This window comes from Mandrillus leucophaeus, unplaced genomic scaffold, assembly GCF_000951045.1.
Source record: "Mandrillus leucophaeus isolate KB7577 unplaced genomic scaffold, Mleu.le_1.0 Scaffold221, whole genome shotgun sequence".
Taxonomy (NCBI): domain Eukaryota; kingdom Metazoa; phylum Chordata; class Mammalia; order Primates; family Cercopithecidae; genus Mandrillus; species Mandrillus leucophaeus.
Window position 1 is genome coordinate 1,787,085 of NW_012102266.1, and position 17,656 is coordinate 1,804,740.

Here is a 17,656-nt window from a genome sequence, read left to right on the forward strand (position 1 = left end):
ACCTTTTGGGTGCTATGTATTCTTTACCTGGCCATGTGACTTCTCACAGCATCACTGAAGTCTCAGCCCCTAGGTCATGTCTCCCTCTCCCTCTGGCATTTCTAGGTCTCATAGTTCTAGTAATTGTGGGAGGGAGAGATACTCAGTAAGTGTACCATAGTCTGAGGCCTGTGTGGGGCTAAAGGGTCTCAGCATTCTTGCTTCTTATTGGCTCACAGATACAAAGTATATACCTGTATCCATGACGGATAATTGCCTGAGAACGCTCAGTCTGCAGCCTGTCAAACCTTCATTTGGTTTGGAACCCGGGTGGGGGTACTTTGAGTCTCCTCTCTTAAGCCTAGACTAAATATTGGCCTTCTGGGGGAGGAGGGAAATTTGAAATAAAATAATGTTTTAATGCACATTTGTCATTGGAGAGTTACTGGTGATCAGAAACTGTAGTATATTTTAAGAAGTAAGAGTCGACTCCATGGCAGGAAACATATTCTTACCTAAACTATTTTTATCTTAAATCACAGTATTTGACACTATTCACTTTTTCTTTTTATTAATTTGAGACAGGATCTCGCTGTCACTCAGGCTGGAATGCAGTGGCATGATCACAGCTCACTGCAGCCTTAACCTCTCGGACTCAAGCCACCTTCCGACCTCAGCCTCCTGAGTAGCTGGGACTATGGACACATGCCAATGTGCAAGGCTAATTTTTTTAAAAGAATTTCGTAGCGATGGGGTCTGCCTATGTTTCCCAGGCTGGTCTCCAGCTTCCGGGCTCAAGTGATCCATTTACCTAGGGCTCCCAAGGTGCTGGGATTACAGACATGAGCCACCGTACCCAGCCCACTATTTTCATTGATAAGAAGTACTAATGCTGGTAGTAGTGTATGGATGTCAGCAGGCATCTTGGGGAAGATAAACAGTTAGTTTACTTCTGCAGGAAATGCTCTTTACATTGTTGAGGGTCCCAGACCTCTTTGAAAGTTGTGGGACCTTTTCCCTAGCTACAGCCAGTTTCAGGGCATTTCCAGATTTTCTTCTTGTCTTTATATATCCAGTCATGGCATGAGCATTAAAATACACAGCCCTTGTGCTGAAAGAGAGAATTCAATTATGGTTATAGAGATAAATCTCTCAGCTCCTAAATGAACTGTCTCTAAATATGGGAGAGACTTCCCATTCGAAGGTACTTGCCTACAAGTTTGGAGTATCTGTGGTATGTACTGTGTCAGTGGGCCTAACATTCTTTGCTGTGATGACCCTCATACCTTTCTGTTCATTGGAGGTCACAGATGCAGGAGGCTTTGACTCTCCTCACCATAAAAATGCTACAGAAGCTTTTCTGAGCAGCTGGAGTAAGCTAGATTGTGGAGAAAATATGGAAGGAGAAAGGCTGTAGGAAGGAGAAAGGGAATTATTGAGGGGACCAAAGATTGATCACAGGGTAGGTCAGATACCAGCCCAGAAGGAATGTGCATGGAACCCTTGAGGCTTGGCCAAGTCACCAGAGCCTCTGGTTCAGCCAATTTCATGTTCTCTGTCTCCTGTGAAGGCTTTTGCATAGTGGGCTGTGGTTTCTCTGTTCCTGCAACTCTCCCAACTACCTAGAATCAAGACTGTTTTCTCTGGGTGAATTGTGCATTTTAAACTCCCAGTCTTTAATGAAAGAGACAACCTGTATTGATAAGACAATTAAAGATTTAGGATTATGCAAATTTTTTGCTTATTGCAAAGCTTTAAATGTTTATTATAAAAATAGTAATCCATACATAAGCCCATCATGCAGTGAGATCCATTGCACTGTTTGGTGAAAGTTCTTTTAGACCTTTTAGGGTCAGTAAATACATACACACACACACACACACACACACGTATGTATTTTAAACTTAAAAGCCTGTACTTTATTTTATTCTACCATGTTTTCATTCTGTAATGTTTACTTACATATGACTTTATTTTTATTTCTATTTTTCCATAAGTTATTGGGGTACAGATGGTATTTAGTTGCACGAGTAAGTCCTTTAATAGTGATTTGTGAGATTTTGGTGCATTGATCACCTGAGCAGTGTACACTGCACCATATTTGTAGTCATTTATCCCTCACCCCCTCCCACTCTTTCCCCCAAGTCCCCAAAGTCCATTGTAGCATTCTTATGCCTTCGTGTCCTCACAGCTTAGCTCCCACGTATCAGTGAGAACATACAATGTTTGCTTTTCCATTCCTGAATTACATCACTTAGAATACTAAGTCTCCAGTCACATCCAGGTATCTACAAATGCTGTTAATTCATTCCTTTTTATGGCTGCATAGTATTCCATTATATATATTATGTATTTCACAGTTACACGTGTGTGTGTGTGTGTGTGTGTGTGTGTATATATATATGTAACAGTTTCTTTATCCACTTGTTGATTGATGGGCATTTGGGTTGGTTCCACGATTATTCAATTTTGAATTGTGCTGCTATAAACGTGCATGTGCAAGTATCTTTTCTGAATAATGACTTCTTTTCCTCTGGGTAGATACCCAGTAGTGGGATTGCTGGATCAAATGGTAGTTCTACTTTTTCAGCCACTATGGAAAACAGTGTGGAGATTCCTTAAAGGATTTATGCAATTTGAACCAGCTTCATTTGTTTACATGTTATCATAAGGATACCTATGAGACTTATTCCCAAGTCTACAATGGGTAATTTTATTGCATATCTGAAGTTAGACATTTACATCATATATTTTATCTTAGTTTTTCAGACTTTTTACTTTTAAATACAGTTTTCTTGTTTTGTAAACTATGGTTTATTATATAGTTATTCATTCATTTTCCTATTGTGCTTTCTACAGCGATTTGTAGAAATAGTTGTGGAGATGGATTTTGTTCCCGTCCTAACATGTGTACGTGTTCCAGTGGGCAAATATCACCAACCTGTGGATCAAAATCAAGTATGTTTCTTACTTGTGGCCTTTTCATTGCATTTTTCTTGAGCTTTGGAGTAAATGCTAAAGGTCCTTCTCAAAAAGGATATAAATCCATGATTATTTTCCTCACATACTAGGTGTGTATTAATCTTTAGAGTAAAAATCTTCAGTGACTTAATTGTCGCCTTAAGTGGGTGATGGTTTTCAATAAGAAAAAATGCTTTAATTCTGGTGCAGGAGCTGTATGTCTATGCAGAAACAGATTAAGAATTCAGTGAAGAAGTAACTCTTGGTGAATAATAGCTATGACCTAACTAGGTTTTTACTCTGTGCCGGGGAGTTTTAAGTGTTATTATTTTAGTTAATCCTTACATCAACGTTATGAGATACTGTTAATACCCCATTTTACAGAGTAGCAGAGTAAAGCACACATAATTTACTTAACTGGCCCAAGGAAACACAGACTTGAATCCAGGTATTCTGATGCCTAAGTGTGTAGTCTCAAACACTAGGCTATATTTGTTGCCTTTGCTTAACAGATGTTTTGTGGGTTATCTAAGGGGAAAGGAGAAGAGAACTCAAAGGCAGCATACGTTTATTGAGTACTTACCAGATACGTTACACATATGGACCTATTTTGCTTCACATGTATTAACTGCCAACACCTACGTAAGGTAATTATAACTGTGGACTATGATCGTGTGATTCATGATCCAATTAAAAATTGTTGGGTCCTTAAGGTTGAAGATTAATCTTTTAGCCTAGTATTTAAGATAACATTATAACAAGGCAGAAGCAAGATTGTTTATTTAATTGCTCAATAATTAAATAAATGCTTTTTAAAGTCTTGCCTCAAACTAGCGTGAAGTCATTATATTTTTAATATGTATTTCTTCAAATTTTCCCTAAATGAAGGTAATATAGAGTATGTCTGACTCAGGAATAAGATTCAAGATTCATACAACAAATGCCATTGTCGTCTGATGAAACTCCTGATGAAAACTCTCTTAATTTCACTTTCTTTGAATCTGCCATTTCCCCAGCTTTTTAAAATCTACCATTCAAATTCATCATGATTTCTTGACCACTTTAACCAGAACATTTCATCCCCAACTTAACCTGAACCTCTCTCTTGCCTGATTGCCTACAAGATACTGTTGCCCATATATTCATTATCCTATGCTTAGTTTTCTCATATTTGCCTTTGGCAAAAAACCCAATCCTAGAGGAATTTTAAGATTCAGTTTCTTAATTCCTCTACCTGGGAGCTGGGACATTCTCTGGGCCACTCTTTGTTTGTGGTATATAATTTAGCATGGAATCTGTGTATTCATTTGGCCTTGGGCAATGAGTTCCTTCCATTTCATCAGGAACTTTTCTAACCCCGCCCCCGTCATCATCCTGTGGGACCTTGCTAAAGCTTTTGGCACTATTAATCACTATCTTCTTGAAATGCTGTTTTTCATTTTTCTTTGGAACACCTTTGACTTTTATAATTCCAGTGGCCCTCAGTGCTCCTTTTCTTGATCATTACCTTTTATTCTCTTTCCTGTATCTTCATCAGTCTTTCATTCAAGGTTTAGTATTACTGAGTACTGCCCTCCCTGGGTGAACTCATTAACATATATGTTTTCAATGACTACCAGTATGTTGATAACTCATGATACTTATCTACAGTGGAGATCCCACCACTGACCTCCACACTCATATGTTCCCTTTCTTTGACATCTCCCCTCAAGAAATAGCAAGCAATTGAAACTTAGTAGCATGTCTAAAAGGAAACTGAATTTATTGCTGACCACAGGCTACTTGAACCACAGTTCCTCCTGCCTGGGCAAATGGCTCTGCCATCCAGCCAGTGCTTAAGTAACTGCTGCTTCTCTTTCTCTATGTCAGCTCTTTGAACAAGTCCTGTAGGCTTTACTGGAAAATAATTATCTCAGATTTATCTTTTCCTTTCCATCTCCACTGCTACAATGTGGTGCAAGCTGTCCTCATCCTTCTCCCAGACTCTCGCCCTCTTCAAATCCATTCTCTGCAGAGCAGCTAGAGTAATCTTTTAAAAATATAGATTACATCACTTCACTCTCTCATTTAAATCCTTTCAATGACTCCCTGTTGCATTTGGGATATAATGAAAACCCTTCAGTGGCCAAGGATGCCGTGTGTTAGCTGACTGGCCTCTGCCTGGGTCTCCAAGATCTCTTCCCTGTCTGCCTCTTTTTCACCACAGGAATCTCTCTGTTCTTCAGAAGAAAGCTTTTACCATCCTAAGGTCTTTTGATTTGCTGGTTCTTCTCTCTCTGAAGTTCCTCCTTGGTACTTTTAATATCTGGCTCATTCTCATCCTTCATATCTCAGTATAAATGTCTCCTTTGAGTGGTCTTGTCTGGTGCTGGTATCTAAGCTCCTTCTTGGCTCCAGGCTAGTCTCCTTCACAACGGTTTACTTCAAACAGTTTGTCACAGTCTATAATTACTTCGTGGTATTTGTTTACCTGCGTTTTCCATAGCTCCCTATCGGAATTTCAAGCTCTGTGAGGATAGCCTTCAAGTCCATTATGACAGTACTGCACTGAGCTGGAATGATGGGCACTCAGCTCCTGCGTTCTGAATGGAGACAAAAGTACCTTCTGCTTGCCAGAAACTATGCTGCTAGTCACCTTCTGTTTATTTTTTTTTAACATTGAAAGTGTTTTAAATGCATCCTGAATAACATGTTATCACAGATATGCCCATGTGTGCACTTATAAAGAAATAATGAATAAAAATATGTTTGGGTCATAATATTTCCTTCTGTAAGATATAATTGTCATTGAATTGGATAATTGAGTTTATAGTTTTATAACCTCTCACATATACTATAATTTTGGTGACTGATTTTTTACATTTTTTGTTATTGCTCTTTGCAGTTCAGCAGTGCAGCGTGAGATGCATGAATGGTGGGACTTGTGCAGATGACCACTGCCAGTGCCAGAAAGGATATATTGGAGCTTATTGTGGACAACGTAAGGGACATTAGAATCAACTTTATTTATTAGAAATCATTTGATTTGCTGGATATTTCATATTAAGTTATAATTTAAGGTCTCATAAATCCTGTGATCTTTTGAGAAGACAATTTTCTGTAGTAAACCTTACCTTGAAACTGAATTTCTAATTTTTATCCTGTAAGAATTTTTCTAATTGTTTTAGAATTTTGTGCTTTAGAGCAGTGATGTTCTTGAATAGTAACCAGTCAACAACTGGTAACTAGTGCTTTAGCAAATGTGACAATCTCACAGATTTTCTGTGATTTATTTGTTTTCCTTTATCTGGCTCCATAAGACATGTATACTTTCCTGAAAAAAAAAATGAGCAAGTTTTCTCTGATGTATCTCTTTTTTACTTCTTCTTTCCCTCCCCAGTTCCCTCTTTATACCTATGATTTTTTAGAACTTCTCAAAATTAACCACAGGAGAGCCAATCTGATGAATTATCCTTTGTTCAAATATATTTAATACTAAGATACAGGGTGATGAAATGATTTTTAAAATTCAGATGTTATTGCGAAACAGGGAGCTGTAACCCAGCAAAGCTGGTCCCTTCACTGGAGAATGCCCTGTATGAATCAAGAGATAACCTTTTAGCAAGAGTGTAAGGATTGTAGTTTCTGGATTGTGACACATCACTGGGGAACATTTTGGGTAGTATTCTCTAAACTGTGGGACATTTTTGGGAATTCACATATTTTGAAGTAATGTCACTTTATATGACATTAAAGAAGTGTGATTTATGAAACTGAATCACAAATAGTAAGTCCCTCTTTACTTTATTTGCATTTTTACCTGATTTAGACTGTAGGTTCCATGCTCATCTTCAAGGCTTCTTTAAGGATTGCTGGTCTCTTTTTTAAACAGAGAAAAACCAAGTCTTAGGTGTAAAAGAATATCTAGCTTGTTTTCAGTTAACATTATTTTTGTTGCAATAAAAATTTTTTTTAGATTGTAGTAAAATATACCTAACAACATTTACCATTTTAACCACTTTTAAGTGTATAGTTCAGTGGCATTAAGTCCATTCACAGTGTTGTGTAACCATAATCACCATCCATCTCCAGAATTCTTTTCATCTTGGAAAACTGAAACTCTGTACCCATTAAACAATAACCCCCATTTCTCTCTCCCCTGCCCCTGGCAACCATCATTTACTTTTTGTCTCTATGAATTTGATTACTTCAGGTATTTCACAGAAGCGTAAGCATGAAGCATTTGTCCTTTGGTGACTGGTTTATTATACTTAGCATAGTGCCCTCAAGGTTCATCCGTGTTTTAGCATGGGTCATTTTAAAGGCAAAATATTATTTCATTATATGAATATACGACATTTTGTTTATCCAGTCATCTTTTGATGGACATTTGAGTTGCTTTCACCTTTTGGCTATTGTGAATAATGCTGAAATATCTGTTTGGGCCCTTGCTTTCAGTTCTTTTGGGTGTATACCCAGAAGCGGAATTACTGGATTACATGATAATTGTATTTTTAATTTTTTGAAATGCTGCCATACTGTTTTCCACAGAAGCTGCACTGTCTTCCATTCCCACTAGCAGTGCACAAGGGCTCCACTGTACATGCTTGCCAACCCTTATTTTCTTTTTTTCTTTAAATAATAATAATCATGCTAATGAATGTGAAGTTGTATCTCATGGTCGTTGCAGTAATTTCCAAGGTTTTCTTCTAGTTAAGGTGATTATGGTGATTATAGCTTTCTATTTGTAAGTGCTATAAAGTTTTCTTTAGAATAATTTTATGTAAAATAGGAGTATCCATTTAAAGAAAAAGATTCTGTTAAGGTCAGGGGTAGGCCAACTTATTTTGTAAAGGTCAGAGAGTATATATTTGATACCTTGCTTTCTCCATTGTAAATACTCAACTCTGCCATTGTAGTGCACAAGTGACCATAGATAATATGTAAATGAAAGAGCTAGAGTGTGTTTCAGCAAAACTGTATACTTTATAGATGCTGGAATTTGAATTTCATACAATTTTCACTTGTGACCGAGTATTATTTCTTTGATTTTTCAACTACTTAAAAGTGTCAAAATTCTTCTTAGCTCATGGGAAGTACAAAAGTAAGCAGTGGCCCAGATCCAGCCTTTGGGCCATAGCTTTTAGATTCCTTGTGTGGGTGGTTCTCAAGTATGACAAGAGGAGATTGACTGAAGTTTGAGAAATGGAGGGTGAATAGGAGGCAAGAATAGGAGGGGACCAATGCATTAACTTCTGTGGGCTAGGGTTGGCCAGGGGAGACCAAGAAAGAACTGGACAACAGTGGAACAGATAAATGCAGCAGAGTTTCTTGTTCCATGAATGATACTTCTTCCATATTTTCTTTGTACATTCAGGTGTTTCCTACATGTTCTACGACAGTCTTCTGTTTATAACCAGAAAAGAAAGACAGAAGTCTATCACAAACACAGTATTCATAAAAGGATAGATTGATATATATATTTAGGCCTTAGAAAAGTGTTAGGAGATCTGATTGTAACTCTGTTTTGCAAAGTTCCATAACCAATGAAGAGACACATCTATCCTTGTTGAAACACATCCTTTTGCTCTGTAGAGGGAAAAATGAAAATTAGAATCACAGCAGAAAGATCCTTGCTTTACCTCAACTGATCTTTCAGAGTATTTGCTCAAATCTATTCTGAAATTAGCTGTCTTCAGTCTGAATTTAGCTGCTCTCCGTGCCTTGGGCATACCTGTGTACGTATGTATGAGGGTTGTACAGAACACGCTCTAGTGGGTGTGTCTCTTGTTCTTCACACAGGAATGGGAAGGCAGGGGATAGAAAGGACTTTACTCTTCTAAAATGCTTTGATGTTCTTTCACCTCTGTGTCAGATCATATTTATGTTACCACATTTTCCAGTCAGAGGAAAGGCAACGTAGAAAATCAGCATATACTGAACATTTGTTCTCTAGATTTCTCTTGGGGTGACATCTTCCTTGTCTGATGTTTATCTCAGGGGTAATAGAACATATGGGGGAAGCAAAATGTGTAACAAGCATAATTTGTTTGTCAGCAATTAAGAAGGTAAAGGTCGGTGAAACCCCATCTCTACTAAAAATAACAACAACAAAAAAAATGAGCTGGGCATGGTGGTGGGCGCCTGTAGTCCCAGCTACTTGGGAGGCTGAGGCAGGAGAATGGCGTGAACCCGGGAGGCAGAGCTTGCAGTGAGCCCAGATGGCGCCACTGCACTCCAGCCTGGGGGACAGAGCGATACTCCATCTCAAAAAAAAAAAAAAAAAAAAAGTAAAAGAAAAGGAGGTAAAGATATGATAACTAATAGATTATCAGCTCAAGGAATGGTGTAAGGAAGATGTTTTCCAAGTCGTCTTATATGGAAAGAGTGTTACAGTACTGAAAGCAAAGAAGCAGATGGAACCTTTTTCAATTTATGAATCCAGAAAAGTCTTGGAAATAGGATGCTTGCTAAAATGAACATTATGACACATTTAGACTGCTTAGCTGCTTTCCTGGAAACAGACAGCACTTCTTAGAAAGCATTCTTCCATTTCATCCATTTCATTCAGTAGTGTTGATTGAGTAACTACTGTGAACAGGTAAGATGATACCCTGGCCGCATATTCTGGTAGAAATGACAGTTAATACTAAAAAGGTAAATACCTAATCCACATTTAGGTAGTGAGAAGTTTTAGGAGAAGAACAAAGCAGGGTAAGGGGGAAGAGAGTCTGGGTCAGGATTAGCAGTTGTCTGCTATTTTACATCAGGGATCTCTGAGAAGGTGACATTGAAACACAGACCCGAGTCTGTGCTTTTAAATCCATGGGAAAATTGTTCTGGACAAGGGAAAAGTAAATTTAAAGGACCTGTAGTGGGAACAGACTCCATGTGTTTTGGAAACAGTAAGATCCATGTCCTTGGAGTAAAGTGGGGAAAGGGAAAATGGTAAGAATTGAGTTTGGAGAGGGAGGTGTAGGGCCTTGTAGGCCAAGGAACAAAATTTGGACTATAGCTTAAATATTATGGGAAGACACTGGAGCATTTTGAGCAGTGGTGTTCTGTGATCTGGTTGACATAAAAAAAAAAAATCACCCTGTCTGCTGTGTTGAGCCTGGATTATAACAGAGAAAAGGAAAGGGCCATGTAGGAGGCTACCACAGTGGTGCTAGTGAACGATGCTGCAGCTGTAGTCATTGAAGATGTGGTAAGTGGTTGGATTGAGCTTGTATTTTGGAGGTACACTCTGATGGACCAAGCGTGGCGGATTAAAAAACATAGAAAAAGTAAAGATCAAAAGTGACAAGGAGAGGGTTTTGGTGGAACTCCTAGATTAATAGCGATGTCATTTCCAGATACGGGAAAGATTGTATAGGGAGTGGGTTGGATAAGGAGTGGTGGGGCTGAGGGCAAGAGTTTTGTTCTGGATTCATTAGATTGAGAAATCTGTCAAACTTACAAGTGCAAAGATCTATGAACTCTGATCTTCGGAGAGAGGCTGGACGTACAGATACAAATTTGGGAGTGTATAGACTGAATTATTATATAGATAATATTTTAATCATAGGCCTAGATAAAGATCGTTAGGAAGTTGTTGTAGCTAAAGAAGAGAGTTGAAAACAGAGACCCGATTCAGTCCAACATTGTGAGATGGAGAAGAGGAAAAGAAGCCAGCAAAGAAGAGTGAGAAAGAATGGACATGAGGATGGAATGAAAACTGAGAGAGTGTGGTATCCTAGAAAACAAAGGAAGAAGGCAGCACCGATAGTAAAGATTTATACCTTCCTATGTCAGACAATAGGCTTTTGTTTCTTTCCTCTTGTTAACATTTTAACTTGGTTTAGAATGCTATTTTTCTAACACATTTGTGTAGAAATTACAATCATAATTTCAGACTTGACTTATGCCCAAGTGTCTGCATCTCTGCTGAGTTGTAAAGTAGTCTAATAAAAACGTGTGTCTGACATGTTACCTAGCACAAAGTAAGTGCTCAGTAAATATCTGTTGAATAAAAATGTTCTCTAAATATCTGAGCTTCTACACTATGCAACCAACCCACACGGGGAAAATAGTGTGTTTTCCCCTTCTAAGATTTTGGAGGGCAGCTGAGAAACCAGCTCATATTTCTATCTGCAGTACATCTTTTGCTCTCTTGCCTTTCACGCCACTGTCATGCTAGGTGTAAGCATAGTTTTCTTCCTGAGTGGTCAGCGTTCCTTCTGTGGTGGAAATTTAGGCATTTTCAATTTTTTTTTCTGACTCCAGTTGAAATGTAAGTTGCTGTTTCCATTCTTTTTTGTTACAAAAAATGTTATTTTGTAAAATACCTTTCATCATAATTTATTTGAAAAAAGGAAATTCACCATTTTTAGTTTTTTCTTCTACTTTTATCTGTGTTTCCTGCTTCTCTTTTGCTGTTGCTCTTTAATGTAAACTTCGGCTGCTGCAGACATCTTGTCTTACAGAACATTTTTGTACAAATGTTCTGTAGTTGAAAGAGAAGGGAATTAAGAATGTAGAAAACCTTCAGCGTACAGCCACTGCGCACTTTGTCTCATATGCTATTTTATTTAGTCCTCAAATGTCTGTAGGGGAGGAACTGGTAAGTCTCTTTTTGCAGACCAGGAAGCTAAAAATCAGAGAGATGGTGTGGTGAGTGGGTGCTAGGGACAGCAGAGCTCATTACCTGTTCACTGCACCATTCTGCCTCACGAAGTACTTGAAAAAATGCTGTGAAATGTTGACGTGTGAGAGTTTGCTGAGTTTGTGCAGTCTATCAGATACCACAGTAGGTGACGGGGATTCAAAGGCAAACAGATCTGGTCCTTGTTCTGGGGGAACCCATCTCACATGAGAGACAGAAATACAAGCAAATGGTTATATCAGTGGCCCTTGATCTTTTTGTTCATAGGATCCCTTTACATTTTTAAAAATTGTTGAGGTCCTCAAATGTCTTTTGTTTATATGAGTTCCATCAATATTTATGACGTTAGAAATTAAAATTGAGAAATTTAAAATATTTATTGATTCATTAAAAGTAACAAGAAACCCATATTACAAGTTAAGATAAATATTTTTTATAAACAATAACTATAATTTGCAAACCTCCAAAAATCTTTAGTGAAAAGGGAGGCATTGATAATCTAACCTACACAGATTAGATTCGGTTTAATTGGTAATGGGCCAGCTCTTTCCAGGAGAAGCTCAAGGTTCATCCAGCCTTGTTCTACCTGGGAATTGGAAACTCTATTGTGGAAAACCCTGGGAGAAGCCCTTCCTCCATTTACCAGAGGTTGTGTTCTGAGTGTTACAACTAGTGTGTACGGCTCTTCCCCAAAGGCTGGCATTGTGATGAGTGATGAGAGAACACATGTGGGAAAGTGACTGTAATTTAAATTTCCTACAGCTCAATAGCATTTAAAGAAAATTCCACACATTTTAATTGATCATATTACTTTGGACTTAGTATTTTGCAGTGTATGTTTTTAACAATTGATTTTTTAAATCTTTCTTTTTAAAAAATTTAATTGTGTTTTAATTTCTGGGATACATGTGCAGGACATGCAGGTTTGTTGCATAGGTAAACGTGTGCCATGGTAGTTTGTTGCATCTGTCAACCCATCACCTAAGTATTAAGCCCTGCATGCATTAGCTATTTATCCTGAAGCTCTCCCTCCCCCTGCCCTCCCCAGACAGGCCCCAGTGTGTGTTGTTCCTCTCCCAGTGTCCATGTGTTCTCATCGTTCAGCTCCCACTTATAAATGAGAACATGCGATGTTTGGTTTTCTGTTCCTGTGTTAGTTTGCTGAGGATAATGGCTTCCATCTCCATCCATGTCCCTGCAAAGGACATTATCTTGTTCCTTTTTGTGGCTGCATAGTATTCCATGGTGTATATGTGCCACATTTTCTTTATCCAGGTATCATTGATGGGCATTTGGGTTGATTCCATGTCTTTGCTATTGTGAATAGTGCTGCAATGAACATACACGTGCATGTAGAAATCTTCAAATCCTGACAATTGTTTCTATGGAATTACTGCACAGAATGCTCTGATGAGTTTTGTTTTTTCCCACCTTCCCATCCATCTTTATTTTTTTCATGCTCCTTGTGGCCTTTTTTCCTTTTCCTTTCTGCTTCGTATTTACTTATATTTCAAGTCTGCCTATATTTCAAGGCAGTGATGAGTGGGAAGTGCTGTATAGGACTCAGCTGGAGACAGGTGAAGAAGCAGAAAGGTGTGGTTCCTAGGGAGCTGTACTCGTGCAGTGACACACAGAATCATGCCTTTAATTGAAGTGTAACTATCAACAAATGCCTCTGAGGCCATTGGCACAGTGACTCTTTAAGGTCAAGATCATCTTTCATTTCCAAGTGCGTTTTGGTCTTCTGACCATTATTAGCAGAACAGAAATCACTCCATGCATTCTGGAGATGATAGGCAGTCTACCTGGTTCAACATACCTGATAAGGAAATAGCAGCATTACTGTGCTACTAGATATCAGTATACTTATTGAGTTTCCCATTTTTGATACGTACCTCACATGAAGTCCTTTGCCCCCCACTTCCCTTTAATTTGAATAATTAGTGTCCTTCATCTCGATTTATGGACACAGGTCATAGAATATAATCCTCTAACTCATTTGTGAGGACAAATGTTTCAATAGGGTGGGTAGATTGGGAGACACACTCTCAGTATCAGTATTTTGCCCTGGAGGAGACGTGTTCTTGAATTCAGCTCTCTTCATTATGGATCACGGGAATCCTAATGTTCCAAGGATTCTGGAGAGTGTGATCTTTCAGACTGAGCCGAGCTGCAGTGCAGGGCAGTGCAGTGCGGAGAGGGGAGTGGTTCAAGTTTACTGGCTCCCTCTGGGCTCATGGAACCCTAACTCCTGATCTCCCAGGTCACAAGGCTAAAGGAGCAAAAGAGAGTGTGTGTTGCGTGTTTGTCAGCATGACTTTGAAAATATTTGGATTGTGAGTTAATTTTATATGAAAGAACATATTATGCTTACACAGTTTTTTTTCCCCCTTTCTTTTATTCTATGACCTGCACATAGTCTACACATTGGTTACTTCTTTTGGCATTTTATAGCTAACATTGATGGCATTTTCCCCCCTTTTCTTGGTTTTGCCCTTCCAGCTTTACCTTTTTTCCCCGCTTTGCTTCCTTTTCTTCTCTGAATTTTGCTTTTCCGTTTATTGCCATATCATTTTTTTTCTTATTACATTTTCTCCTCCTGCTCCTTTTCTGTGCTACCTCAATCAGCCTCTTTCTTCCTTCATTTCCCCATATTTTATTCATTTATTACCAGTGAAAATATAGATTATAGGGTTAGTAGATGGAAATTGAGGGTTGAGTAGTTACATTCTCACTAAATGAGCATGAGAGACAGTGAATATGATTCTGATTAAAAAAAAAAAAAAACCTTTTACCAAACACTTGCTTAACAGTGTGATTTACATGACGTGTGTAAGCTTTTGTCTGAATATACTTAAATATATTTACTTAAATTTAAGATGTGAACTTTAACCTGTGTAATTTACACAAATTGCAGTTTAATTTAATGTAATTTACTGTAATTTAACATAAGATCCTTTATGGGCAGCATCACTGTACTACTATATTGTGCTTGGAGACTGGCTGTATAATGAGCTTCTTGCTGTTTTTGTATGCAGCTGTCTGTGAAAATGGGTGTCAGAATGGTGGACGCTGTATCGGACCCAACCGCTGTGCTTGTGTTTATGGATTCACTGGTCCACAGTGTGAAAGAGGTAAGAAGAGAAATGAGAACCCCACTTTCTGAAGAAGTCTATTTTATTGTAAAAATGTGCAATTTTTTGTTATTCAATGAAGAGTCTGCTAACGAAATCATATTTTTACTCTTCTTTGATTATGTCTCTAAGTTGAATAGTAAGATTTTGAGACATAACTAATAGTGGCAGAAGCATCTCAACTTTTTCCACCAGTGAACTCAGTTTGGGCAACCAACTCTGGGGCTATGGCTCTGGGGTAATTTTGAGTGAGTGGCTGATGGCAAATTCTAATAATGTGCTTAATTCAAATTAGGAGGCATTGTTGAAAGAACTGCTTCTGTTAAAAATGAAATAGTGTCAGGATATCCTTGACTGCACACCCCACAAAATCTGACATAAATTGTCCTAAGCAATAAGGAAATGTATAGCATTTCACAACAAAAAGTCCCAAGCTAGCGGGCCTGAGGTAGGATGTGATAAAGGCTTTTACCCTGTTACTCTGTTTCTCTTGACCCCGCCCTCCTTTATGTTTCACTTTTTATCCTACCATGAAGTTCTTTGTGCTTGTAAGATGGCTGTCACAGTCACTCAGGAAACATGTTTCCTTTTCACCTCTTGAGACAGAAAACATCACCTCCAACTGTGGACCAGCAATAGCCTCCAGAGATACTTTGTATGCTGCATGGCTTAAGCTTGAGTTTTAAAACGGTTCATGGCAAAGTGGGTGGCGGTGGTGGTAATATGTTTGACGTAGACTTATCAGGACCTGTCCTTGCAGCAGGAGATGATTTAAGCTTCCCCAGATTCACATGGAAGGGATGATTGGGTATCTGAAGCCAATAGAGCTTCCTTTGGGTAAGAGAAAAGGAGTGGAGGGATGGATGCTGGGTAGGCATCCCACATTGTCCAACTTATTCATGTAAATGGTCGGTCAAGCCAATGTGAAACCAATTTACTTTGATTCGAATAGCAGTTAAACTCATGACCTATAGACTGCTGAAAATCTCTGGCATTGATCCCTCATTATGGATCATGGGAATATTTATGTTTCAAGGGTTCTAGAGAGTGTGATCTCTTAGGTTGAGCTGAGTTGCAGTGCAGGGCAGTGCAGTGGTGTGAGGGGAGTGGCTCGAGTTTGCTGGCTCCCTCTAGGCCTGCGGAAGCCTGACTCCTGGTCTCCCAGATCACAAGTACCAAGGAGCAAAAGAGTGTGTGTGCTGTGTGTAAGCTACCTAAAATAATGTCCTGATGGTGAACAGCTTCATGACATATCAAAGAAGTTAAACTTTATAAAATGTGAGAAGTAACTAGCGCTGATCCATAACAGTACAAACAAGCTTGAGCTTTAAAGTAATATTACATAATCATTCATTGTTATTTACGTCCTCAGTGCATTTTTCCAGAGCTTGTTGTGGCCTCAAGTTGTACAGAACTTTCTTTATTGTGAAACTAGAATATATGAAATTATGTCAATGAAATATTACAGATAAGTAGGGGTCAAGGTTTATATATGTATAGAGGCTTTGAGTTGTGAAAGAAGCCTTATATTTAAAAAATTATACTCATTACCCTGACAAAACTTCATCTTGCTTTTCAAGTTTAATCTTGAGAAGAAACTGAGAAATTACAATTATATGGTGAAGTTTGAAAAGTAAAATATTTTTTCACATACATTTGGATGTATATATACATCAAGGTATTTTTGTTATTTTTAATGTAATTGAGATTTCTTGGAGCTGAAGTACATTCCACAAATGATAGAGTTTAATGTTACACTTAGGATGAATTTAAATGTCTTTACCAGATGCTTTTATTTGGGAAAGAAAAATTAATTATGAAATGTTAGCATAAAAAGAAATTATTCAGAATGGAATAACACATATTTCTTAGATAACGCTAAGTTTATTTGAACATCATATAATGTAGAATAAATTTAAAATTTCAAACATTAATTGGTAGAGATGATCTTCATTTTTCTGGGAGTCTTGTAAACTTTGTAGCTCTTTCATCCTGAATCAGATTTCAAAATCAAGTTGTAATTGGCAAAGAAATTGGGTGAGTAGTTTCAACTCAGAGGCTTCCAGGAATTGCGTCATTATTCTTCAAGAGTAATTCATTCATTAGATTTGTTAGTCCTCATTAATTTCTGAGAATTCAATAAAGACTTCCATATATTTTACATGTACAGTAGCATGTTTTCAGAAAAAAATATAAGATTAATTAGCTAATGGATTACCCTTAGGGATATTTTTTAAATGTTGGTTTGTTTCTTAAAAGTCTTATTACTTGCTACCCTTCAGATGGAAGTTCTAAAGCTTCGTTTCTTCTAAAGGAGTTAGCAAGTTCCACTCTTAGATAGCAACTGTGAACTTTAGTATTTTAAAAAGATGTTTTACATTGAATTTATACATGTATAATAACCCGTTCTACTGAAAATGAAGTTCATAATTTTTTTCAAGAAACATTGTGTCTATGTAGACGCAAAAAGAGTAACTCACTTATGTTGAAGTTAGTGAGTAAGCTCATGTGCCCTGTTAACGTTTGAAGTTTACATATATATTTTAAAATTACTGAATTTCAAAATATATATTCTTTGTTCTCTTTAAAAAAAGACCCTTGTAAAATCAGAGATATTTGTTCCTCCTTAATGTAGAACACACAATTTCCCTTTAAATTGGCCTCCTGGGATCAGTCATATGATAAAACGTGGCTGCTTTTCCAGCTATCTGGGCTTTTGGCAGACTGGTATCTAGACCCAGAGACTGACTAGTAACCAATGGCTGGCATGATTATGGTATTTAACTTGAGTCTGGGTGCTGGGTAACCTGAACTTCTTTGGAGTTCTCTTTTCACACTTGCTAATATGTACAATGACCTTTTATACTTAGCATAAAAAAAAAAAAAAAACAGTTCTTGTGACAACAGGCTAATTGTAAAATGCAGGCAGCTCATTTGTGGCCATGGCATATGAAGGTAC

General features: G+C 37.9%; 1 protein-coding gene across 1 annotated transcript in view; it reads left to right on the forward strand.

The window, feature by feature from the left end:
* Positions 1 to 17,656, forward strand: part of FBN2 (fibrillin 2) — a 285,975-nt gene that overhangs the window by 4,779 nt on the left and 263,540 nt on the right. The window contains exons 3-5 of the mRNA XM_011981192.1: positions 2,839 to 2,937; positions 5,825 to 5,920; positions 14,602 to 14,697. Of these exons, the coding sequence (XP_011836582.1) occupies positions 2,839 to 2,937; positions 5,825 to 5,920; positions 14,602 to 14,697 (291 nt within the window). The remainder of the gene's footprint in view (positions 1 to 2,838; positions 2,938 to 5,824; positions 5,921 to 14,601; positions 14,698 to 17,656) is intronic.